The sequence below is a fragment of the Rutilus rutilus genome (assembly GCF_951802725.1).
Source record: "Rutilus rutilus genome assembly, chromosome: 1".
Classification (NCBI taxonomy): Eukaryota; Metazoa; Chordata; class Actinopteri; order Cypriniformes; family Leuciscidae; genus Rutilus; species Rutilus rutilus.
Window position 1 is genome coordinate 10,908,309 of NC_140209.1, and position 26,718 is coordinate 10,935,026.

General features: G+C 40.9%; 2 protein-coding genes across 5 annotated transcripts in view; both read right to left on the bottom strand.

The window, feature by feature from the left end:
• Positions 1 to 26,718, bottom strand: part of LOC311287301 (GTPase IMAP family member 8-like) — a 446,844-nt gene that overhangs the window by 355,477 nt on the left and 64,649 nt on the right. The window lies entirely within an intron of this gene.
• LOC311300584 (uncharacterized protein) lies at positions 898 to 25,773 on the bottom strand. 4 transcript variants are annotated; one of them, XM_084424938.1, is made up of 4 exons: positions 25,690 to 25,773; positions 23,866 to 24,151; positions 4,605 to 6,198; positions 898 to 3,853 (listed from the first exon to the last, which is right to left on the bottom strand). In XM_084424938.1, the coding sequence occupies exons 2-4, from the start codon at positions 23,921 to 23,923 to the stop codon at positions 3,811 to 3,813; spliced, it is 1,695 nt and encodes a 564-aa protein (XP_084281064.1). In that variant the 5' UTR covers positions 23,924 to 24,151; positions 25,690 to 25,773; the 3' UTR covers positions 898 to 3,810. The 4 variants fall into 4 exon arrangements, with proteins under 4 accessions (XP_084281064.1, XP_084281065.1, XP_084281067.1 ...); XM_084424939.1 differs by having other exon boundaries at positions 25,669 to 25,717; XM_084424941.1 differs by lacking the exon at positions 898 to 3,853 and adding an exon at positions 17,699 to 19,037 and having other exon boundaries at positions 6,000 to 6,138.

A 26,718-nucleotide genomic window follows, 5' to 3' on the forward strand; every position in this document is an offset into this window, starting at 1 on the left:
AACGAACGTACGGTGGCCGAGAATGTTCCGTCAACTTCCGTGTGTTCGCGCATCTATGTTGCCTAGTATCAAATGCAATCTGGCCGAGATACGTGCTGGCGGCAGGAAACTTCACTTTGTGTGCCTGCGCCTCGTATACAAATATATAAAGCTTGCAGGACAACTTGGTTGGTATTGCCTTTTCAGCGTGAGAAATACACGGTGTGGCGTGTGAGCTTGTGAACTGGTTGAATTGCGTGTGTCTCACGGCCAATGCGTGAGACTTGAGAACCCTGCGTATTAACAGTCGCGTCCGTTACTGTAAACCTTTATTTTTGCGTGATGCTGCACAGACGCACGCCAGTAGGTGTCAGAATAAGTGAGTGTAACACTGGCCAGCGCAAGATTCTCATTAGGTTAAAACCGCGAAAGAGATGGAAATAACATGGACGCCAAATTTGAAAAAACGGAAAACGTGTGCATGCTAGAAATGGAACCAGTGCCTATTTTTCACGCAAGCCTGTTGGAAGCGTTTCCAGGCAAAATAGAATAGGAAAAGATGTTTATATGTCATTTTGACACGAATGCATATTAATAAATGTCATTTTGATGTTTGAAAGTGTCTAGGTTTTGACATAAATGCAAATATAAACTATAAATATAAAAAAATATTATCGATTATACTGTCCAGACCGATCTACGAGTGTGAGAGTGTCAGATGATTCCTTCCTATATTACGGGGCACCAGCCATGGAATTTCACCTTGACAATAAAAAACAATCTTGGAAGATTATTGAGATAAATAGAATTATATAAATTATAGGAAGTGCATCATCTGACCAATCTAAAGGATTAAGTGAGATTCTGGCGAGCTTGTAGAGCCTCTGATTATCAACACAAGAATGACACAGTTTGCAATAAAGATGAATTTATTGACAAAGAGATACACAAAAGTAAAATATCACACTCACTAAATACTACTGAGGAAAATGACTAAACTACTAAGAAAATTAAATCAATAATCAAACAGAAACTACAAACAACTACACAAATGGACGTTAACAATGAATGCCAAGTAGATGAGCAACGGATTGGACGAAGCAATGAATGGGCAATTAGAAGTCTATGGAGGAGTCTATTGTGGTCTTTCTAGATGCTGGTATGAGAAGCATTTATATGAATACAGATAATGTGTCTAATGTATCTATCTGCATATGATGACCCTAGATACAGTCTCTACACAAATATTAATCTCATATAGCAACAACCTAATGCCAAGGCCTTTGGGAAGAGGTTGGGTTAGCCGTTAGCTGATATTTACATTCCACGTGGTCGGGTGATCAGTCCCTGTGATGGGCTACGTCTTCCACTGGTATATTTCCATTCGCAGTGGGGGTAGACTGGATCACTTTCCGACAGTTGCAGAGCTTCTCTGAGTGCTGGATGTTCACTACTGGTCCATGTGTAATCCGGAGAACTGTAGGTCAGGCGGTGGTCGATCCGCAGGATCCTCTGCAGGCTAGAGGTTACAAAGGCAAGAGTCGTGCATGTCAAGCTTTGATTGCTGAAGACGAAGTCCTCAACAGAAGCGACTGAGCTGCTTGAAGGTCCGTGCGGGTGAAGGTTTACTTGCACGAGTATAACCTTGGTTGTGCTGTTATTCCTTCCCTCGTCAGGTCAGAAACTGGGAGCAAGGGTGTGTTCACTTGGGAAAGCTTTTATTCCATCCAGTTAGGTAGGCGATTACTAGGGAGGCGATTATGATTCCTCCCATCACTTCCCACCTTTCCACCCTGTGGAGCTTGTTGCATTGTCCCAAAATACACAGTTAAATGAAACAGTGTCTTTAGAACCTTGGAAATGCTTTATTTCCTTTCCACACCTATCTCAAAGTACTTGTGGCAGTGTTCTGAACTCATAGAGTCCAAACTTGATGTAAATTGGTTGAGGTATCACCCAGATGTCCATTTCTGTGTTAGTGGGTGAGATTACATTGGCTGTTATTCCCAGTGTGGTTTCCATTGTGTGTGAACGGTTCCCTGGGTGAATAAGGAGATATGTAGGATATGTTCCTTCAAGTTTTCGGTCCATTTTTGTGGTTCTAAGCCAATGTGTATAAAGAAAAAGTTGGTGTTTGGACCATTGCATACATTGCAATTAATATTCCTCAATGTATTACTTCATTTCTTTTTCTAAGGGTTCTTTGTTCCTACTGTGTTCTAGCCAGAACTGGTTTGGTGGCCTTGGGCAGTCCATGGTCGTTCACACCTTGGTCACCATGGTCACCTTGGTCACACCGTTCACACCTTGGTCTCATGAATGGAGGGTTGATGAATGGCGTCTACGCTAATATTAGTCTCTCTGTTTATACCGAGGTTTACCGCAGTCCGTCGGATCCAAGCCGTATCCAGATCTGATGAAGGACCAGCGCCTGGACGCGACGACAGCGCAGTCCTGCAGTGTCAGCAAGACTCTCCGTTTCCTGAAGTGAGGTGGACCTCGGCAGTATCCAGATCAGATGGTGGATCTGCACCTGGACCTAACCATGACGCATCCTGAAGTGCCAGCCTCATCAGCCCTGTGAAGGCCTCATCAACACGACCAATCTGACTTCTGACCTGTAACGCTACCTGGATCATAATCATACACTGTTTGCTCGTTGGCCAGAGGAGAACTGGCCCCCGACTGAGCCTGGGTTCTCACAAGGTTTTTTTCTCCATTCTGTCACTGATGGAGTTTTGGTTCCTTGCCACTGTTGTCTTAGCTTTTGGCTTGCTTAGTTGGGGACATTTAATATTCAACTATATTATTGATCTGCCTTATTATGGGTGGACGATGATGCAATTTTCTTCTAGAAACAAACTTTGTTGTGTTATTTTCATGTTATCAATGTGAAGCTGCTTTGATACAATCTGTATTGTAAAAAGTGCTATATAAATAAAGGTGACTTGACTTGACTTGAGGTGAACAATGGCCAACATTTGATTAGATTAGCCTGTGATCAACGGGTCGTTGATGTCGTCACCTCTGCCCGTCCTGATTACCATAGTCCTTTAGTGTCTTTCACATCCTATCACATCCTCTTCTTAATCAAAGTGAGACAAAGAGAAGAGGTCAGAACTAAACTTATTCCTGATTCAACCAGAATGAGCATAAAATAAAAACGGACGATAACAATGAGTTGCTGATCAAATGAGTTTAATCGATTATTACTTGAAGCAAATTAAAAAAAAAATAAGTAAAAGTGAAAGCGAATGAGACCGATCTCTCTCTTTACTGACTTATAAGAGCCACATCATCTCAAGAGAAGAAGAGAAGAAAAGCGTCCAGTTTCAAAGATCCATGAAAGTATATCTTGAGTTTGAATGGAAGAGTAGAAGTGGAAGATAAACTAGATGTTCTGATGAAAAACAACGAAGAACGAGTTAAAAATTAATATCAGATTCATGTCTCTCTTAAAAGTGTTATGGTCTCTTCTTCAGCTCCAACTTCAAAGTTTTTTTTTCCAGTGTGTATTTTCTGGTGCTCTTTCAGTTCATCATCTGTAGTAAAGGACTTCCAGCCCTGAAACACACACTGCTGTGTCTTTTCTGGTGTAATATTACAAATTAATCTTCTCCTTTGAGTGCATCTTCAAGTGTTTCTTTAGGACTGACGCCCAATGAAACTGTTTACCGCACTGATCACAGTTAAATGGTCTTTCTTCAGAATGAGAAGACATGATTTCAGAGTGAAAGCCTGAGCAGCTTCTTCCCAGTGTGAACTCCCATGTGAATCTTCAGACTTGAATTACACGTGAAGTGTTTTTAACACTGAAGGCAGGAGACAGATTTATTGGCTTCTGTTTTTCATTTCTTGTTCACGTCCATCAGGTCTGAAAGAAACATTAAATCATGTGAGATTTCAAATGAGAAACAAACATGAAATGAAAAGTGAAGCTCAAAGTCAAGATCACTGATGAGTTCAATAATCATTTTTATCCCATCAAATCCGGTCAACAACTGCTGTGCACGATTATGATCTATTGTAATGTCATGAAGATGATTTGTGTTATAAGTCACTAGTTTGGTCATGAAACTCTAGATGACGCAGGCTTGACGTGATCTGTAAGCAATCACATCGTTTCCTACATGACACAAGCTGATTGGCCTCTAAGCTATGCAAAAATGTAATTATCTGTTGACAGACCATCTTTTCACACCGAAACAGTTTGACACAGAGCGCTTCCTGAGGCACATAAGCTAGCACGGTTCCAACCGGATGTGCTTTTATCCTTTCCTGGTCATGACGTCACCCGCCCGTGACGTTCACTCCTCGCCACTGGACTAATTGACTCATGTGCTTCAGACACAATCACGCAGGGACTTCCCAAAGCGGCATCGATGCATCGCGAGTTCCCTCAAAAGGGAACTGAGACCTAATGTGAGATTTAAACATAGCCACTGCTCACATCCATATTGATAAATGCCAATGTTTTGCATGGAAACAACCGTGCGCCCCATGTTCAGTTGTACGCTCATTTTGTAAATGAGGGCCACTGTGTGAAAAGCAGGAAAAGCACACAAGCTAAACTAACTTCAAGATTTCGAATTTTGTTTCTCAGCACATAAAGATGAACTACTCACCGTGATCTCAGACTGTGGTGATGTGGTTTCTCCACTGCATGGATCTTCATGTGTCGCTTCAGGTCACTTTTAACAGAGAAACTCTTTCCACACTGATCACACGTGTGCGGCTTCTCTCCAGTGTGTATCCTCTCATGTGTTTTCAGAGAAGATGACACACTGAATCTCTTGACACAGTGTGAACACTTGTAAGGTTTTTCTCCAGTGTGGATCCTCTCATGTTTTTTCAGATGTGTTGATCGACTGAATCTCTTTTCGCAGTGTGAACACTTGTAAGGTTTCTCTCCAGTGTGGATCCTCTCATGTCTTTTCAGATGTCCTGACTGACTGAATCTCTTGTCACAGTGTGAACACTTGTAAGGTTTTTCTCCAGTGTGGATCCTCTCATGTTTTTTCAGATTTTCTGACTGACTGAATCTCTTGTCACAGTGTGAACACTTGTAAGGTTTTTCTCCAGTGTGGATCATCTCATGTGTTTTCTGACTTAATGACTGATTGAATCTCTTGTCGCAGTGTGAGCACTTGTAAGGTTTTTCTCCAGTGTGGTTCATCTCATGTATTTTCAGATTTCTTGATCGACTGAATCTCTCGTCACAGTGTGAACACTTGTAAGGTTTTTCTCCAGTGTGGATCATCTCATGTGTTTTCTGACTTAATGACTGATTGAATCTCTTGTCGCAGTGTGAGCACTTGTAAGGTTTTTCTCCAGTGTGGTTCATCTCATGTATTTTCAGATTTCTTGATCGACTGAATCTCTCGTCACAGTGTGAACACTTGTAAGGTTTTTCTCCAGTGTGAATTCTCTGGTGCTGTTTCAAACTGTTCGCTGTAGTAAAAGTATTCTCACACTCAAAGCACATGTACTCCCTCACACCAGTGTGTCTTTTCTCATGTTTATGTAAATATAGCAGCAGTGAAAAACTCTTTCCACACACAGAACATAAATGTGGCTTCTCCTTCATATGAACTGTCAGGTGTTTCTTCAAGTTTGATGAACAAGAAAATGTTTTGCCGCATTGATCACATGAGAACGGCTTCACTCCGGTGTGGATCCTCATGTGAACATTAAGAGTATGTTTATGTGTGAAACTCGTTCCGCATTGATCACATGTGAACGGCTTTTCTCCAGTGTGGATTTTCATGTGTTCTTTAAGGTGTCCTGATTGTGTGAAACTCTTCCCACATTGATCACATGTGAACGGCTTCTCTCCAGTGTGAATTCTCATATGAATCGCACAACTGTCTTCACATGTGAAACTCTTCCCACACTGATCGCATGTGAACGACTTCTCTCCAGTGTGGATCCTCATGTGACACTCAAGTCTTTCTTTGCTTGATAAACTCTTTCCACACCGAGTGCAGGTGAAAGATTTCTTGTCTCTTCTTTTCTTTAAAATTGTATTTCTTGTCTTTGAGCAACTCAAATGTTTTTCTCCAGGTTGGACATGATGTTCCTCCTCCACTTCACTCAGTTCTTCACTCTCCTCCTTCACTTCACTCAGTTCTTCTCTCTCCTCCTCCACTTCACTCAGTTCTTCACTCTCCTCCTTCACTTCACTCAGTTCTTCACTCTCCTTGCTCTCTTCCATCAGGTCTGAAATGAAAGAGAAAAAGGCATTTCATTTTCAGTGCATCAAAACAATTCCAAGAAAGATATGAAGTGAAAGGACATAAATGTCAACCATGATGTAACAAAGTAGACAACTGCTATAAATATTACAATAATTTTTATGTTTTTTTATAAGGGTGTATTCAGACCTGTCTTGTTTGGTTTGATTGAATTGAACTCAAGTTTGTTTGGCCCATTGCTGTGGATCTTTTGGGCAGGTGTGAATACAGCAATCGCACTCGGGTGCGGACCGAACAACCGTACCGAGACTCAGCTGAAGAGGTAGTCTTGGTCCGGATCCAAACAAACTCTGGTACGGTTGTTTAAGGTGTGAACATGACCCGACCCAATTGCAGAAAGCACTACGTCTTTTTTGACAGGGTCAGATTTTTACTGTGTAATTTGGGGTGATGAAATGCCTATTAGGGGTGCAACGGATCGCAGTTGATCCGTGATCCGTATGGACCGGCTGGCCCACGGTTCGGCACGCATGTGATTCGCGGATTAACTGCTAAATTGAACCATCATAGAGTTAAAGTTTATAATTTGGATGTGTTTTTTCTTGCCAATTTACACATTCATACAATTTTAAATGCAGACGAAGAGACGAAAATCGGGACTCGCGTGTTATCTTCACCCGAAGCGCATGCAGAGAGAGAGAGACGGAGAGAGATGCATTTCAGACAGCACTTGTACACCGAATTGATTCCTCTTTTGTGTTTCCTTGCCCTTGAACGGACACATGCACACAAAATTATGTTAAAAAACTTAACCGTCTCTGCAAATATTCTCTCGGTTATGTCATATTTTTTCCGGTCCGTGCATTCTGACTTAAAGTGACAGCAGACACCTAATAATCCTACTGTTGTCTGTGTTATTATTATTAATAAAACAACAAAATACAGCTTTAACAAAGATGAAACTATACTTAATTTCTGTACCTGAATACTACTGTTAGACTTTGTAGCTTTTAGTATCTTTGCTTGTAATTTGTGTATTTGTTCTTATTTATTACGGACTGTTCACTTGTTTTTAATAATGTTTGAAATTTTTCAGTTAGGCTAGTAGTTTTTATGTTGTGTCGAAGAACTTCAAATGAGCTTTAAATAACAAATGAAAAGCAAAGTTACATTAGCCTACGAAGTTACATTCCCCCATATGATCATATTATGGCGCCCTGCCAGACTCGAGCGCGCCAATTTGGACGTGACAGGAGAGTATAAATTGAGAGAAAACTCGCCATAAAACAGATCTATTCTCCTTCAGCTCTGAGACACACCTCGTCGCTGATTCTCCGGATTAGAAGCCGCCTCGCCTTAGAACAGCCTTCTCAGCGGAACAGCTTCGCGGCGTCGGCAGACTTCGCTAGCAAGCGTTTACTTGTGGCATCCGGCGAGTATTCTTTTTAAGCTTTTCTTAAAGAGCAAATCGCTGTTTTAACAGCGCAAGCGCGTTGTTACTAATGGCGCTTCCCATCTGCGATTCCTGCAGGGTTCCCCTGCATGTGTCAGACCGACACACCCAGTGCGCTGTCTGTCTCGGCTCAGAGCACGCCGATGCAGCGCTCACTAAAGGCGGCTGTCATCACTGTGACAGCATGCCTGTGGCTGGTCCTCCGATCCAGGCTCACTTTCGCTACTTCAGAGAGTCAGCCTGCCCACCTTCCGTCTGCGGCGCCCCGCGATCCCCGTAGGAAGAAGCGGCGCGATCAGAGGATCCCTGAACGCAGTGATTTCAGCTCGTGCATGCCAGGTCCTTCCCCGCGTGCCTCGCCTACACCTCCATCTCCAGTTCGGTTCATCAGAAGCGACCAACGCCCCTCTGTTGCAGCAGCAGGACTCGTTTCCTTTGCCGGATCTACTGAGGAAATGGATGACGCACTTTCAGTGGTGGCATCTGAGAGTGAGGATTGGTCGGGCTCCGCGGACCCCGCCCCTCCCTCTCAGAGCGATCGTCTCGACACCAGAGCGAGCATTGACGCCGAGCCTCTCCGTGTCATGTCTCGCGCTGTCGACGAACTGGGTCTTGACTGGCTTTCACCAGCTGAACCTGTCAGAAGCTGCCTTGACCAATGGTACCTGCCGGGGCGCTAAACGGCCCTTCGCCAGCACGCCGCTCCATTTCTCCCTGAGGTACATGAAGAGCTCACTAAGAGCTGGCGCACGCCCTTTTCAGCGCATTTGCACTCTTTTTCCTCTACCACGCCTGCTAAACTGTTAAGTTATGCCGATTGCTGAAAGGACATTTATCCTTGTTATTTGTGATGTTTGCTGCAGAAGTTACCTTGAGGTGTTAGTCATTGACCTACAAGTAAGCATGTTTGCCTTATGTTTGTGTTTATAGAGATTCGTATTTAGTTATTTATAACTGCGTCACACACGCATGTCCAGACATGCCCTCAGCTGTTGTTTCTGTTAGTATAGCTTAATGACGCTGTTCTGTATGTGATTATTTCTTCTTTACTAAGATGTATATCACTGTTTTTGTTTTTTTGATGATTCCTTTGGGATGTTAATTTGATATTTTGAGCTGTTTATAGCAAATGAGTGATTACAGTCTGATGTGCTGTCTTATCCATTTATAGAGTGATGTTTATCATGTTAGATGATTGCTTACGGTCTATAATGTACAATGTGATACCTTATTTTCCTTTATTGGATTGTATATTTCATGCTGAAATGTTACTGATGAGGATTTAGTGTGCTTTGGCTGCCTTTATGTACCAATGGATGGTTATTATTGTATATGCCCAGCTATTCTTGTTATTCACTATCCTTTTATGGTATTTCTTGTTTTCCAGACTAATGCCTCTACTGCCTGTAATTGATACCTACCTGTGAAATACCTGTACATCTGTGGCTTGTCCTTTTATCAATACATCATATAAAACTGCTCAACTGTATCCTCATCCTTATATTAAACTGTGCTCTGACAGGCACCCAAAGGGGTTCACTCATCTAAATTACAAATCCAATCCAGACAGTCAAAGTTTCCCAAACAAGTAGCCTTTGGCAAGTGTAAACACATGAATTGGATATGGGTCACAGTTGAAATAATGTTTAAACGGACGGTCAAAAAAATCAGATATAGGCAACAAATCAGAATTGGGCATCAAGACTGCAGTGTAAACGAGGCCATATAGATCAATTTATATTATAAAGCTTGTTTTTAGGAAATTTAGGTTGTAGCACGTTGTCTACATTACTGTGATTGTAAATAATTGTAATTTGTGTTTTAACAACGTTTAACTCGAAGTTTGAACATGTGAATTGCCAACTTCACTGAACTCCTTGAGTTAAGCACTGACCGCATTTCTTTATATTTGAGTCCAAGTTCAAACACTATAAACCGTGCATTGTTAAAGTAACACTATGTAACTTTTCAACCTTCATAATATATTTCCAAGATCCTTGTGATGGTACATCGACTTACAATAGGTTGAATGACACGTCTGCCATAGCCTGACGTGGTCTGTATCGCTTTTACTGGCACTATGTAACTTCGGGGTTTGGGTAGTAACCAGAGCACAAAAAGAACTACAAAATTCGACTGCTTTACAGCATATGTCACTTCCCCCACCACTTCCTCAAATGTGGACGCGAGAGGCCAACCAGCGTTTGTTTTCGGCTTTCGTGCATATGTTTTTGTCATGGGGGTTGTTTACACCTGGCCACTAAATTTTTTTTAAGTCAGATGGTCAACCTTTTCTTCATTCTGAATTCATATCAGATTTGATTGATGCTAATTTCTAGGTGTAAATGCAGAGTGCATACTAAGAAAAAAGCCTGTGGTCTGTGTGGGTCCTATCACCCACCCCAGTATAGTGATGGGGACACTATACTGTCAAAGAGCACCGTCCTTCGGATGAGACATTAAACCGAGGTCCTGACTCTCTGTAGTCATTAAAAAATCCCAGGATGTCCTTCAAAAAAGAGTAGGGGTGTAACCCCGGCATCCTGGCCAAATTTGCTCATTGGCCCCTGTCCATCAGAATCAGAATCAGAATCAGAATCAGAAAGAGCTTTATTGCCAAGTGTGCTTGCACCCACAAGGAATTTTTCTTGGTACTGAAGCTTCCAGTGCAGATATACAAATACAAATACAACAAGAACATAGTAATACAAATTCTAAGAATGAAAATATATAAAAAATAAATAAAAATAGTATAAAAGTAAAAAAGTAGGGTCACAGTTGGGTTTAGTCTGAATAAACATTTACAGATTATGAACATATTTACAGTATTTTGAGTAGTATGAATAATATAAATATCACCTGAATTAGAGAATATTACACTAGACAGTGGGAGTCTAGCGCATGTTACAGATTATAAACATATTTACAGTATTTTGAGTAGTATGAATAATATAGATATAAATATCACCTGAGTTTATTGCACTAGACAGTGGGAGTATTGCACTTACAGGCATATGCTTTGGGGGGCATGTTAAGTGTTCAGAAGGGAAATGGCCTGTGGAAAGAAACTGTTCCTGTGCCTGGAAGTTCTTGTGGCCAGTGATCTGTGTCGCCGTCCTGACGGTAACAGTTCAAACAGGGGGTGTCCAGGGTGAATGGAGTCTGTGATGATTTTACCTGCTCTCTTCCTCACTCTGGAAGAGTACAGGTCCTGGAGGGTTGGCAGGGGGGCACCAATAATCCTCTCTGCAGTCCGGACTGTCCGTTGTAGTCTCCTGATGTCCAATTTGGTAGCTGAACCAAACCAGACAGTGATGCAAGTGCTTAAAACAGACTCAATGACGGCTGAGTAGAACTGGATCAGCAGCTCCTGTGGCAGATTGAACTTCTTCAGCTGGCGAAGGAAGTACAGTCTCTGCTGGGCCTTTTTCACAATGGAGTCAATGTGATTTGCCCACTTCAGGTCCTGGGAGATGGTAGAGCCCAGGAACCTGAATGACTCCACTGCTTCCACAGTGCTGTTCATGATGGTGAGAGGGGGAGGGCTGGGGTGTTTCTCCTGAAGTCCACGATCATCTCCACTGTTTTGAGTGTGTTCAGCTCAAGGTTGTTATAACTGCACCAGACAGCCAGCTGTTCAACCCCCAGTCTGTAAGCAGACTCGTCACCATTTTGGATGAGACCGATGACAGTGGTGTCGTCTGCAAATTTCAGGAGCTTGACAGAGGGGTCTTTAGAAGTGCAGTCATTAGTGTACAGGGAGAAGAGCAGTGGAGAGAGAACGCACCCTTGGGGGGCGCCAGTGCTGATGGTGAGGGTCCTGGATGTGAGTTTCCCCAGTCTCACTAGCTGCTGCCGGTCCGTCAGGAAGCTGGAGATCCACTGACAGATTGTGGATGGCATAGAGAGCTGAGTCAGTTTGGCTGTGAGAAGATCAGGGATGATGGTATTGAAGGCCGAACTGAAGTCCACAAATAAGATCCGTGCATAAGTCCCAGGTCTGTCAAGATGTTGCAGGATATAGTGCAGTCCCATGTTGACTGCATCATCCACAGACCTGTTTGCTCTGTAAGCAAACTGAAGGGGATCCATCAGGGGTCCGGTGATGTCCTTCAGATAGGCCAACACCAGTCTTTCAAACGACTTCATGACCACAGACGTGAGAGCGACAGGTCTGTAGTCATTAAGTCCAGTGATTTTAGTTTTTTTGGGAACCGGAATGATAGTGGAGCGTTTGAAGCAGCAGGGAACTTCACACTGCTTCCAAAGGTCTGTTAAAGATCTGCGTGAAGACTGGGGCCAGTTGGTCAGCACAGGATTTTAGACAAGCAGATGAGATGCCGTCCTCTCATCGTCCTCACCACCTCTCGTTTTCCCCGTTAGTTCCGCGATGCGATCCGCTCGGAACAGCTGGAAGCCCGGCAGATGTAGTGCGTTGTCCGGTATGGCTTCACTCAGCCAGGTTTCAGTGAAGCACAGAGCAGCGGAGTTTAAAAAATCCTTGTTAGTGCGGGTGAGGAGAAGAAGTTCCATTTTGTTAGGAAGAGATCGGAGATTCGCAAGATGAATACTGGGTAGTGCAGTGCGGAGGCCGCGCTCGCGGAGTTTAACCAGCGCGCCGGCGCGCTTCCCGCGTTTGCGTGTGACCGGGCGTTTTAACAACACCGCTGCGCCTCCAACGAGAATGTCCAGTAAAACGTCCATCATGGCCTCCTAATCATCCCCATATACTGATTGGCTTCATCACTGTCTCCTCTCCACCAGTAAGCTGGTGTGTGGTGGGCGTTCTGGCGCAATATGGCTGCCGTCGCATCATCCAGGTGGATGCTGCACATTGGTAGTGGTTGAGGAGATTCCCCCCTTACATATGTGAAGCGCTTTGAGGATCCTTAAAAGCGCTATATAAATGTAACAAATTATTATTATTATTATTATTATTAAAACATTGTTTACCCAAACATTTCTTCATATAGATAACTTTTATTTGGGGAAAGAAAAAAGTTTGCTTTGGATATTGTTTGGAAGACTCCATTTATGGGAATGGAAGGGGTTAAACAACGAGTGCCATCAACCAAATTGTGTGAATATGACAAAAAAAAAGGTGATTACCCACTGCACGACATCAAACAGGGATATTTTCCATCATGTTGTTTCTACAGTCCAGACTATAGTGACAATATCATTGAGCACAAGAGAATAGCCATAAAAGAACCACCCAGAAGTGACAACTCATAGTTTGAATGGTTCAACAACCTCTCGGCACGGATGCATTAGCGCAGTGGTTCTCAATTCCAGTCCTTGTGACCCACTGCTCTGCACATTTTGTATGTCTCCCTTATTTAACACACCTGAACCACATCATCAGCTCATTAGGAGAGACTCCATGAACTGAACTGAGTGTGTCAGATAAGAGAGACATACAAAATGTGCAGAGCAGTGGGTCACGAGGACTGGAATTGAGAACCACTGAATTAGCGTACAGCTGGCCGTGGGGCCTCTGCAAGTATGCGTTTCCCCTAGTGAGCCGGGTCCTGTGCAAGATCAGGGAGGATGAGGAGCAGGTCCTTTTGGTTGCGCCTCATTGGCCGAACTGGACTTGGCTCTCCGAACTGGTGCTCCTCACGACAGCCCCTCCCTGGCCAATTCCTCCTTTCTCTAAGGAAGGACCTCCTTTCTCAGAGACAGGGCACCCTATGGCACCCTTGCCCCGATTTTTGGAACCTCCACGTGTGGCTCCTGGACGGGTCGAGGCAGGTTTGAGTACCCTACCACCAGTGGTGGTGGCTACCATCACTTCCGCTAGGGCTCTGTCTACAACGCCTATGCGCTGAAGTGGAACCACTTCATCACCTGATGTTCTTCTCACCGAGTCTGTGCTCTCCGTCCTCCAAGAAGGGTTAGAATGAAGACAGTCTCCTTCCACCCTGAAGGTTTACGTGGCTGCCATCTCTGCGCACCACAACCTTTTGGAGTAAAAAAGGGTAGGACAGCATGACAAAGCGTGCCTGGAATTCGGGCTGCAAACTCTCACATGATCTTGAGACCCCGCCCTGGATATGTGCCCAAGGTTCCCAGTTCCCACCACTCCTTTCAGGGATCAGGTGGTGAACTTGCAAGTGCTGCCCTCTGAGGAGGCAGACCCAGCCTTGGCACTGCTCTGTCCAGTACACGCCCTCTGTGCTTTACGTGGACAGAACGCAGTGTTTCAAGACCTCAGACCAGGGGCCTCATTTATAAACGTTGCGTACGCACAAAAGAAGGCGTACGCCGCTCTCTACGTAATAATTGGTATTTATAAAAAGCAAACTTGACGGGAAAATGTGTGGTCCTTCAAGAAAAAATGAGAAATGGCGAATCCTCACAACACATCTGTAGCTTGTCAGGTGCAATCAAATGGATGGTAATAAAATGCCATGATGCCATCACAATGCGTAATGACGTAAGTGAAGTTACGTTTCTTGGTTTTCCTCTCTGTTTGCCATGATTTCGCAATCGATGAATATTAACTTGTGGACGTTTCATGGACTATTTATGGGCAACTATGGGCGTGACATGAATCCGCAAAAGCTGGGCTACATTTATAATTGATTGTGATTTATTAAGGGAAAACTGCGTAGGATGTGCGTGCGCACGGTTTTATAAATCCGAATATTTCTGTGCGTACGCACGTCCTATGTTTCATCCGTACGCCACTTGTGACGCAAATCCTATGCAAAGTTTTATAAATGAGGCCCCAGCTCTTTGTCTGTTAGGGTGGGAAGCTGAAGGGAGAGGCTCTCTCCAAGCAAAGGTTGTCTTACTGGATAGTGGACGCCATTGTCTTGGCTTACCAGACACAAAGTCGACCATGCCCCCTAGGGGTGAAGGGACACTCCACCTGGAGTGTAGCTTCCTCCTGGACTTTAGCGCATGGTGCCTCACTAACAGACATCTGTAGAGCTGCAGGCTGGGCGACACACATCACTTTCGCGAGATTCTATAATCTCTGGGTAGAGCCAGTGTTCTCTCATGTACTCACTTCCACTAGCCAGTAAATAGAACCTGCTCGGTGTCATCGCTTGCTGCGCCATTCCACTCCATGGACTGGATTACGTGCATTATTTCACTCAAATGAGTCCTCATTAGAAGACTGAGTTCCTCCTGCATTATTGATGCCATCACCAGAGTGCATGCCCGATCGGTCAGCCCTCGTGATTGGCTAGGTGCTCCATGTGCATGGTTACCCCTGCTGGGCAACCCCCACGTGTATTTCCACAGTAAGTCTCCTCCGAGCACGTTTTCCCTCGACAAGACCCTTCTTGCCATCTCGAGGTTGAAACATTCCACCCTGCGGGCTTTCGGGACATCTCTGAGTTTTCCATATGCATCCCGCTCTCGGGTCATATGTGTTTTCTTAATTCCTCCCTATTCCACCTGGAATATGTCGACCAGTGTACCTTGATATTCCTGTGTTAAGCCTAGCCCTTCATCCGTGCTAGTCTCACGACAGGGAGCTCAGACTTGTGCAGGACACTGGAAGACAGCCGTTGTGGCGTGATTGAATTGGGACCCCCATTTCATCATTCACTGACGTATCTCGTAGTGACTGAACGAAAGGGAACGTCTTGGTTACGTATGTAACCCTCGTTCCCTGGGGAGGGAACAGAGACGTAACATCCCTCTGCCACAACCGCTGTACCGCTGGAACGGCCTGGAGTTCAGTCTCGCCTCCTCAGCAGAAAACATAATGCGAGATTGCCAGCGTCCTCCTTTTATACCCACGCAGTGGGGTGGAGTTGCGCTATGCACATTCCACAGACCCATGTCATTTCCATTGCCATTGGCTCGTTTTGTAGAACTCAAAGGTGATAGGCTTCTGAGCGAACCCCCCATTTCATCGTTTCATCGTTTCTTCAGGACTGACGCCCAATGAAACTTTACCGCACTGATCAGTTAAATGGTCTTTCTTCAGAATGAGAAGCAGTTTTTTACACTGAGGGCAGGAGACAGATTTTTTTACTTCTGTTTTTCTTTTCTTGTTCACGTTCATCACATCTAAAAGAAACATTAAAACAAGTGAGTTTTAATGGACTATTTTATGCAAACAACTTGCTAATCATATCTTACTCATGTAATTAAAGTAGTGATGGGCGATTTCGAAGCACTGCTTCACGAAGCTCAGACACCTTTATGAATCTTTTGTTTCAAATCAGTGGTTCAGAGCGTGTATCAAACTGCGAAATTCACGTAATTTCAGTAAATGAGGCTTTGTTGCCTCATAACCATTTCAAAACGTCAATGATCTCTGTGAACCCATCATGCGGCGAACCATTGAACAAGTGTCTATGGGTTTTGCCAGATTTATCATTTTAAACATTTGTAGACATTTTAATGAGACATTTGTATAATTAAAACGAATAATAGTAGTTAATAATCTCTTATTCGCCTGTTTAGCTGAGCAATCCATGGAACAAACAAAACAGAAATCTGAAAATGTATTAAAACCCCCATATTATACAGTTACTTAATATTTAAGATATAAGATGATTTGATGATTGCATTTGATTGATTTCCTTCAATAACAACTAATAAAAGGTGTTATGATGCATTTTTTGCCTGAGTGTCGGTTGCATTTACACTGTACTGACCAGTGTGTGGCGTTTCGAATTGCTTCGAAATAGTGAATAATTATTTACGAAGCAATTGATTCAACTGATTTGAACTACACTAAAAAATCTTGTATTATTTTTTCTACCCAAATCCTGGGTTTGCCTTTTAGGTCAATCTTTTGGGTTATGTTTTCAGTATTTGGGTAGTTTTTGTGTAACCCAGATCCTGGCTCAGATGAAACAACCAAATGTTTGGGTAGTTTTTTTGTTTTTCTGCATATAGTATAATTTAATGAAAATAAAGGAACATACAGAGGCGTGATGTGAGTCACCTAAACGAGTCTCACGTCTGTCTTTTCGCATGATGGAAACGCCTGATGCCTTGCATAAAATTCTATGATTTTTAATTTTTTTTTTAAGATACAGAATATAAATGTTTAGAAAGTTAAAATGTGTTCTCAGAACTGTACACTGATTGTTTATGGACAGGTTATGGAGTCAGTCACAGCATATTTTGGCCAATAAACAACCCAAAATGGGTTGTTTTTAATCCAGTTTTTTTAGAGTGTAGTTCAACGTGTTCATTAAATGCTACTATTTTATTTAAAGTTTTTATTTAAAGTAATTCCAATAATGCTGGTTTCACTAGTGCCACCAAATGCTCTTAAATGTGTAGCAGCTAAAAGTTTGTATCTGGTCAGCACGTGTCTTTAAAGGGCAAAGCAAATAGTAGAAATATTATCTGAACAAAAAAACACTGCTTTATTCAAAATCAGCTTGAACACAACATTTGTGTTTAGTGTAAAAAGGCTTTCAGATTTCCCAGTTCACCTGCTTTTTAGGATTTTCCTGGGTCAAATTAATATAAAAGGACAAAATCAGGAAAGTTAAATGTCAAAATAATTAATTGAATGTCTTTTATATCCTTGACCTGAAACAATGTAAATCTTTGTTCTTCAGGGTCATGATGTTTGATTTTCTTAAATTGTTTTTGATGATCAAAACAAACTTTAACTATAGAGCTGCTAGACCTTATTGATGAAATCTATCATGAAAATAATCAACAACCAAGCTAATTATAGATTAATCGTCAATCATGTCAATTTACAGCAATGAAAAACATTTCTATGGACAAAACAAAAATAAAATGAAACCATGTCATTTCTATTAATGTTATTGTAAGTTTGTGTTTACGTCGCTCAAATTGCTTTTACGTCACTTAGCCAGCTACAGAAACACTGGTAACCAGGCAACAGACAAGTGACCAATCCTGACCAAGTGACCAATCCTGAGTGGCGATGTCACTACACACACACTACCATCATGGTTCGGCACTGTCAGGCAAGTGTGCTGAGAGTTCAGGGCTGAGAACGGTTTGTAATTGTGCCGTACCGTACCAGGCTCAAGTGGAAACACAACTGGAACCTTTTCTGAAGGTGGAAAAGCTGCTTTTGTTTCTCAGCACATAAAGATGAACTACTTACCATGATCTCAGACTGTGTTGATGTGGTTTCTCCACTGCATGGATCTTCATGTGTCGCTTCAGTTGAGTTTTAATAGAGAAACTCTTTCCACACTGATCACACGTGTGCGGCTTCTCTCCAGTGTGGATCCTCTCATGTGATCTCAAATGTTCTGATCGATTGAATCTCTTGTCACAGTGTGAACACTTGTGAGGTTTTTCTCCAGTGTGAATTCTCTGGTGCAGTTTTAAACTGTCCGCTGTAGTAAAAGTCTTCTCACACTCAAAGCACATGTACTCTCTCACACCAGTGTGAATTTTCTGATGTGTATGTAAATTACCCCGCTGTGAAAAACTCTTTCCACACACAGAACATGAATGCGGCTTCTCCTTCGTATGAACTGTCAAGTGTCTCTTCAGGTGTGATGCCTTAGGAAATGTTTTGCCGCATTGATCACATGTGAACGGCTTCTCTCCGGTGTGGATCCTCATATGAACAATAAGGTGTGATGATTGACCGAAACTATTCCCACATTGATGGCATACATGAGTCTTCTCTCCTGTATGAATTCTCATGTGAATCTGAAGACTAGAGTTGGTTGTAAAACTCTTTCCACACTGATCACACGTGTGCGGCTTCTCTCCAGTGTGGATCCTCTCATGTTTTTTCAGATCTGCTGACTGACTGAATCTCTTGTCACAGTGTGAACACTTGTAAGGTTTTTCTCCAGTGTGGATCCTCTCATGTCTTTTCAGATGTCCTGTCTGACTGAATCTCTTGTCACAGTGTGAACACTTGTAAGGTTTTTCTCCAGTGTGAATTCTCTGGTGCAGTTTTAAACTGGCCGCTGTAGTAAAAGTCTTCTCACACTCAAAGCACATCTCGTACTCTCTCACACCAGTATGTGTTTTCTGATGTCTTTGTAAAGTTTGCAGCAGTGAAAAACTCTTTCCACACACAGAACATGAATGTGGCTTCTCCTTCGTATGAACTCTCAGGTGTGACTTCAGGTCTGATGCCCTAAGAAATGGTTTTCCACATTGATCACATGTCAACGGCTTCTCTCCGGTGTGGATCCTCATGTGAACAATAAGGTGTGATGATTGACCGAAACTATTCCCACATTGATGGCATACATGTGGCTTCTCTCCTGTATGAATTCTCATGTGAATCTGAAGACTAGAGTTGGTTGTAAAACTCTTTCCACACTGAGTGCAGGTGAAAGATTTCTTGTCTTTTCTTTTCATTAAAAATGTCTGTTTAGTCTTTGAGCGACTCAAAGGTTTTTCTCCAGGTTTGACATGATGTTCCTCCTCCACTTCACTCAGTTCTTCACTCTCCTCGCTCTCTTCCATCAGGTCTAAAATGAAAGAAAAATTGTCTAAAGTTTACTGGTGGGATTCTCTCTGAAATTTGTCTGAGATCCTCCGGCCGTGATTAAAGCTTCTTCTTGGGGGAGATTCTCTGAGAACTGGTCGAGTACTCTCCCGGCCGAGATTAAAGCATTTAAAAGACATTGTCTGAAGTGTGTCGGTTATTATTGCTGCGCAGAAAGTTAGTTAGGGGAACAAGTTAGAGATAGGGGACGTCGACTGTAGTCGAGACCCATATAAACTAACGTCGAATGAAGACGTTTGGGGAAGTCGATTGTAGTCGAGACCCAGGTAGACTTAGGTCAGGTGCGAAATAGGGAATACATCTACCACAGTATACAAGTTTTGTAAAAATACGCACAAAATTCAGGTCAAAATTCTAGTAACACTGTTACAAATTGTAAACCATATATAAAATAAATGTAAAATAAAACTGCTAAAATATTTAAACTTAGTTTGACCTGATGTTTGACCTGATGTTTGACCTGATGTTGACAATCAAAATGAAACCTCCTTTTACTGACCATTTGTTAAAAAAAGAGAAACTTTTGCAGCCATTTCACAGTTTAACTGTTTATCTAAATGTGATGAAGTGCTTGAATGTTTCTAACATGCAGGGACGTGCACAGACATTTTGAGGGGCAGGGGCTCAAGTGAAATAAAGGGCACTTCACATAATTACGTTTTTTTTTTTTTTACAAAAAAGTGTATATATAAACGCAACTCTGACTTCCTTTTTAAAAAATTTATTTAAAAAGTTAATTAATTTTATCTTTCCTCAAACTCACGCAATTGTTTCATTTTCAAAAGATGCAACTAGTTTCAAGTATATATTTAGAATAACCTAAATAACTGTATCAAGCAGAGGGGCGTGTTTTACTAATAATTTGTTTATTTTTGCACAAGGCACTACATCATTTTAATTATTTTGGTGTTATCAGAATACATAACACTTTAAAATCAACACAAATATTCACTCTAAATTGAAGAGGGCTGTTGCTGCTATTTTGTTAACTTTACTGAAAAAAATCACTGCAAAAATGATTGACAAAATACAAAAATACAGCAATTTAATAAAATTATTACAAAAAAAAGGTCTTCTACTTCAAAATAAAATCTGTTACTTCCATTCCCTGGTTGTCTCTCCTTCCTCCCTTACAGCGGCAACCTTCTGGGGCCATGTCCCTGTAGAATCTACAGTGTAGTAGGGTTGGGCGGTATTACGGTAATATCGGATACCGCGGGATCTTAAAATAGCACCGGTATCAGTTTCAATACCGTCATTACCGGCACTTATATAGCCTATAATATATATAATTTATTTATTGCCTAAAAAATGCTTATGTGTGGTTGCAGTTTGGCAATATTTCTGGTTCCAACCGAATATGAAGGGAGAGGCGGTAAATACTGACGAGGCAATTTGTAAATTGTGCAATAAAAAGGTGACCGCGAGAGATGTAAACACCTCTAACGTTGCATCTCCGAAACAACCGCCCACTCACTGCTGCCAGGATACAAAAGCGCATTAAGTTTCGTATTTGTTAAAATATTATAATGTTATTTTTTCCATCTTTGTTGATTATGAAAAGTGAACAGCACAAATAAGATGGGATGCATCGGGAGTCAGACGATTTGACCATTTCAATAAATTTAGTTTTGTAAAAGGCCTCTTTAAAACGAATTTCGTTTTGTATAAATTGTATCTAAATTTTTATAAAATTTTCATCATCCAATATGCCTGGATTTAATATAATCATGACATGATGGGCATGCCGCTGTCACTTGCATTGAAATCTCATAAAAAAGGCTATGCCTCACAGACATGACAAATAAATAAAGCTTGAAATTTCTTTAAACGAAAGAATTAAAAACGAAAGAAATAGGCAACTCACTGATTAGGCTAAGTAATCCATGATGTGCATTTCTCTCGTTCATACAGAGATGCGATCGTTAATTTCATTAAACGAAACAATTCAAAACGAAAAGAAATATAGTCTGATTAATCAATGGTGTGCATTTCTCTCTATAGCGTTCACTACAGAGATGGCGAGCGTCAATTTCTTTAAACGAAACAATTCAAAACGAAAGAAATAGGCTACTCACTGATTAGGCTAAGTAATCCACGATGTGCATTTCTCTCTAGGCGCGTTCATGCGGAGATGCGATCGTCAATTTCAGTAAACGAAACCATTCAAAACGAAAATAAATAGACTAGCCTACTCTCTGTAATCCATGATGTGCATTTCTCTAGCGTTCACTACGGAGATGCCGATCGTCAATTTCTTTAAACGAAACAATTCAAAACGAAAAGAAATATAGTCTGATTAATCAATGGTGTGCATTTCTCTCGAGGCGCGTTCATACGGAGATGGCGATCGTCAATTTCTTTAAATGTAACAATTCAAAACGAAAAGAAATATAGTCTGATTAATCAATGGTGTGCATTTCTCTCTATAGCGTTCACTACAGAGATGGCGAGCGTCAATTTCTTTAAACGAAAGAAATAGGCTACTCACTGATTAGGCTAAGTAATCCACGATGTGCATTTCTCTCTAGGCGCGTTCATGCGGAGATGCGATCGTCAATTTCAGTAAACGAAACCATTCAAAACGAAAATAAATAGACTAGCCTACTCTCTGTAATCCATGATGTGCATTTCTCTAGCGTTCACTACGGAGATGCCGATCGTCAATTTCTTTAAACGAAACAATTCAAAACGAAAAGAAATATAGTCTGATTAATCAATGGTGTGCATTTCTCTCGAGGCGCGTTCATACGGAGATGGCGATCGTCAATTTCTTTAAATGTAACAATTCAAAACGAAAGAAATAGGCTACTCACTGATTAGGCTAAGTAATCCACGATGTGCATTTCTCTCTAGGCGCGTTCATACGGAGATGCGATCGTCAATTTCAGTAAACGAAACCATTCAAAACGAAAATAAATAGACTAGCCTACTCTCTGTAATCCATGATGTGCATTTCTCTAGCGTTCACTACGGAGATGCCGATCGTCAATTTCTTTAAACGAAACAATTCAAAACGAAAAGAAAAAGGCCACTCTCTGATTGTGTAATGATGTGCATTTCTCTCTATATGTTCGTTCACTACAGAGATGGCGATCGTCAACTTCCATCTTTGCAGAAAAGTTTTATTAATAAAATCAATGGACACGCGTCACCGGATTGCACTTCTTGCTTGTTGCGCGCACACAGATATGTTGAATAATGGTGGGCTCGGGCTCATAATAACAGTTAATGCCGTCGGCCTGACTCAGACACAACGTGCAGGGTTGGGCTTGATTTTTTTGTTGTTGTTTTTTGCCCGATCTGGCATTCAGTTTCTGAACGGTGTAGGCACAAGCCAACAGTTTGGTGACGCCGTCTGAGCCCATTATGTCATAATTTTTAATTAGTCACGGTAATACCGTATACCCCGGTAAAATAGGGAGGCGGTTTGACGGTTTCAAAATTCGAATACCGCCCAAGCCTACAGTGTAGATGTTTATGCATGTACACACACACACACACACATGGACTTAGTTTCACATTTGAGGGAGGACTGTATCATCATCATCATCATCAAATAAAACCTTCAAAATCCACATTTAGATGGAGTTTGTTTTAAACCTACTACACTCTAAAAAATATTCTGTGGCTTAGATAATATTACAGAAATATTTAACTTTATTAAAATCTCTGAAAATCTTACTTGATTGTTTGAATTAAACTTACCAAAATAATTGAGTAAAAATTCAATAAAAGCCAATGTCATGTATGTGGTTGTATGGAATACTATTTTATAAAGGTTTAGAAGAAATAAAAAAAGTTAAATTGCTCATGAATAAAAAGTTAAGTTATAAATATTATTTTTAATGTTTAATGTTAACTTATTTCTACTTAGTTTTATGTATTAATGTACCAGATGCAGTTACTCAGATTTACTACATTTTTTAGAGTGTATCCTCCATCTGTTTGCATCTGTAGATTTCTTCTAAATTCACCAATTTAGATTTCTAAATTTCAGGGGGAAAGACTCTTGATGTAAGTCATTAACTGGGGACGTTCTGTATGCAAATTAGGCGTCAACTAGTGATAGTTCACTTTGAAATTAAATTTTGGTATGTTTTAGCTTACCTCAAGGGCATCCAAGATGTAGGTGTCTTTTTTTCCGCAGTAGTTTCAATTTTGATATTTTTAGGTCAAACCAAAGAGGATGCACAGAGTCCAAATTAAAACAATTCCCCATCGTCCAAATTAAACAATTCCCCATCGTAAGTACACATTGATGGCCTAAGACACGAAACGAGCGGTTTGTGTGAGAAAACAAACAGTATTTATATCGTTTTTAGCTCTTATACACAGCCACGTCCAGGTGATCTGAGGGCGCGCGCGCATCCTGGTGTGTGACGTGTACGCAGACTGGTGCATAGATATATACACTAGATGTCGCCTTAAAGACATTCGTTCCAATGACCTGCCGTAGACAAGGCGACATCTAGTGTATATATCTATGCACCAGTCTGCGTACACGTCACACACCAGGATGCGCGCGCGCCCTCAGATCACTTGGACGGACCTGATATTTAGATATACTATTCTTCAATAAATATATTTGTTTGACAGGGAAGCTGTGCGCAAACAGGAATATATATTATTTTTCAAAAATAGAAAAAAAGCACTCCAGAAAAAAGGGCACTTTCTCTCCAGTAATAAAAAGGGCAGGTGCTCAAGCCCCCTTTGATGTCTATGTGTGCACGTGCCTGCTAACATGAATGTTCTTCAGCATCATGAATGAATTAAGAATAAACACCAACCTCTTTGTTCTTCAGGATCTTCAGTGTGTTTCATTGTGCAGGGTTCTGGATCACTCATGTTCTCACTGTCCTCTTTAATAAACTCAGTCTTTGCAGATTTCAGCTCTTCCTGATGCTCTGATGCTCGTCTTCACTTGTAGCTGATGGGAATTACAGCATTTATTGGAGAATTGCTGTGGGAGGAGCTTCACTGATGATGTGACCACTGTGGGAGGAGCTTCCCCTGATGATGTGACTAATGTGGGAGGAACTTCAATGATGATGAATTGTAGTGTGTGAAGTTGACCTGCCAAAATCAAAAATATATAAGTTACCGAGTTTGTTTTATGCTTATGGACTACAGAATATAATAATGTAAATTTTCCAAAATGTAAATAATGGTAAGAAAAACAGTTGAAAGTAGGGATGCACGTTATTGCATTTTGGCCGATATTCGAAATGCCGATATTTTCAAACTAATTTTGTCCGATGCCGATACAGATATATATATTTTTCACCTGATATATTTACACTTAAATTTTACTGAAGAGAAATCCAAGTCTCTCTCCTGTACTACCTTTACCGTATTACACTCATGTGTTGTAGATAAGGCAATACACAAGACAAACAAAACAACATTTGATTCTACCATAAATGTATAATTTTACAAATGTAGACAGACATTCACCCCTGAAAAATAGTTAAATTATTTCACTTGGAGAATAAATGATATGCCAGTGCCACATTTTATTTTTAAGTTCAGACTTCAAACTTCAGTCCTTAAGACTAAAATAAATAAAAATACATTTTCTTCTACTTGAACAGGTCAGCCGTGAAGCTGAGCTCCTGTGTTCAGCCTCGCTCTGTGCGTGTCTGTCAGTTATTATAATACATATGACAAAAACAATTGTCTAAATTATGTTGCATATTCCTCAAAAGTTCTTGTGATTATCACTAGTTGACAACATAGTTCTATTTTTGGAAATCATAGGCTATATAACATTATTTTGCGCAGGTGCACGTGATGTAACGCTGTCAGAAACTCGTGTGTCAGACTCATTTCAGTGCAAAATAATTAGGTAAAAAACGATTTAATATACTGCAAATAGCCTACTAGTTTTTTATTATTATCGTAGTCAAAATTCAAAAATGAATTTATATTTAATTATTTAAAAATACCATTATTTTATATGAAAAATTTAACACTTGTATTTTATTTAGAAAATATTTTAGTTTGTCGTGTATATTTTTTTATTAGATCAGATAACATTTTAAGCTGTCATATATGGTCATGTTACAATGTACCCCACACATGGGGCATGTTGTCACATTTCACTTCCATTCTTTCGGGGTATATCAAGAAAAAAGTATATACTGTATTAATAAAACAAAACCACATAATTGTACTAGACATGTGGGAAATTAATGTGGGAAAAAATAAATACTCTGAACCATAAGTAGATTTAAGCAAACTGAGAAATAAAGGTAAACATGAAAATGGCAACAGCAACACTTTGGATCGATTTCTATCAATTCCCCTCACAGATTTCAAACTTTGACTCTTGTCTTAACATTCAGTAACAGTTCTCACTCCAAACATCGAGACAATCACACAAACGAACACAAAATCGCTCAGGTCTGAATGAACTCAACACAACATATTCTCCTCATGCTCGCTGCTGCTGCACTAAATGTTTATTTCAGTAGGAGGACGCCAGAAAAAACGCACAAGTATCGCTGTGATCGATAAAAACAATACAGAAATGAGCCTGTCGCTTAATCACACTCTATAAAGTGTGTGTAATTGTTGTATATGAGAAATACCGTGATCTGCTCTCTCCTCACCTCAGAAGACTCGACGCTTCTTCTTCTCTGATATTTATGGCGGGTCGCAACCAACTTGTTCATGTGCATACCGCCACCTACTGCACCGGAGTGTGTAAATCAAGGTTTTAGTACTTCAGGTTACAGATTCAGAAAAAAAAAAAATTATATATTTTTTTGAAATTACCTATATGTTATAATCAAATCCTGTAGATTTGAGAAAGTTAAAGAGAGCTTTACAACACTCCCTTGTTACCTCACTCATCACTAGAATCCCTTCTAAATTCCATCCCCGTCCTAATTCCCATATCTTATTCAGATTCAGATTCAGATTCATCATATTTACTACACTTCATGATGACATTTTCAGGAACATTACAAACCTCACATTTATCAGACACACATTTTGCCATTAGATACAGCGTTGATTTTAACCCAGTACACTCTTAGAAGGAATGTGTAGAAAAATTACACAAATTATGTGTAACACTCTAATTTACACATTTTGTGTCAATATTAACTAAAACTGTGTATAAAAAAAGAATCTATTTTACACATATCCATGTGTAGTTTAAAGTTTACACAACTTGGGTATTTACTCAAAGCATTTAACACAATATGAGTAGACTGATGTGCTTACACACTTTAATGTGTTATTTTTTATAACGCGACCGTTATTTAAATTAGCTAGTCGAACTGAACCAACCAATAAGGTGACTTTTGAGTGCAGTTAACATAATCCAGTTCCAGTCAGTTCAGTAACGTTAGTAGATAAAAGTCTGTTAACGACAGCAACTATTTTGTTTTTACCATATTGTTGAAAATAAAACATGTACCTTAACGCGTCAAAACTGTTCGTGAAAACCACCTCTTTACCAGGGAGGAGATGATTCGCGCCGAATCACGCCGGTGATGCTCAAGGTTCTTGAGGTAAGCTCGCTGTACTTGAATTATATATTTTTCACTCATGTTCATTTACAAAAACAATATTTCCTGCTACTGTTATTTTAATACTGGTTTGAAAGCTAGGTTACGACGAGATTTTGCGGG

What these genes read in the sequence shown, in the direction of transcription:
- LOC311300584 (XM_084424938.1), bottom strand. Translation starts at nt 23,923, where the DNA reads ATGAGTGATCCAGAACCCTGCACAATGAAACACACTGAAGATCCTGAA. An exon ending in AGATCCTGAAGAACAAAGAG is followed by an intron (nt 6,199 to 23,865) that starts GTTGGTGTTTAT and finishes CTTTCATTTCAG; the next exon opens with ACCTGATGGAAGAGAGCAAG. An exon ending in CACCACAGTCTGAGATCACG is followed by an intron (nt 3,854 to 4,604) that starts GTGAGTAGTTCA and finishes TGTTTCTTTCAG; the next exon opens with ACCTGATGGACGTGAACAAG.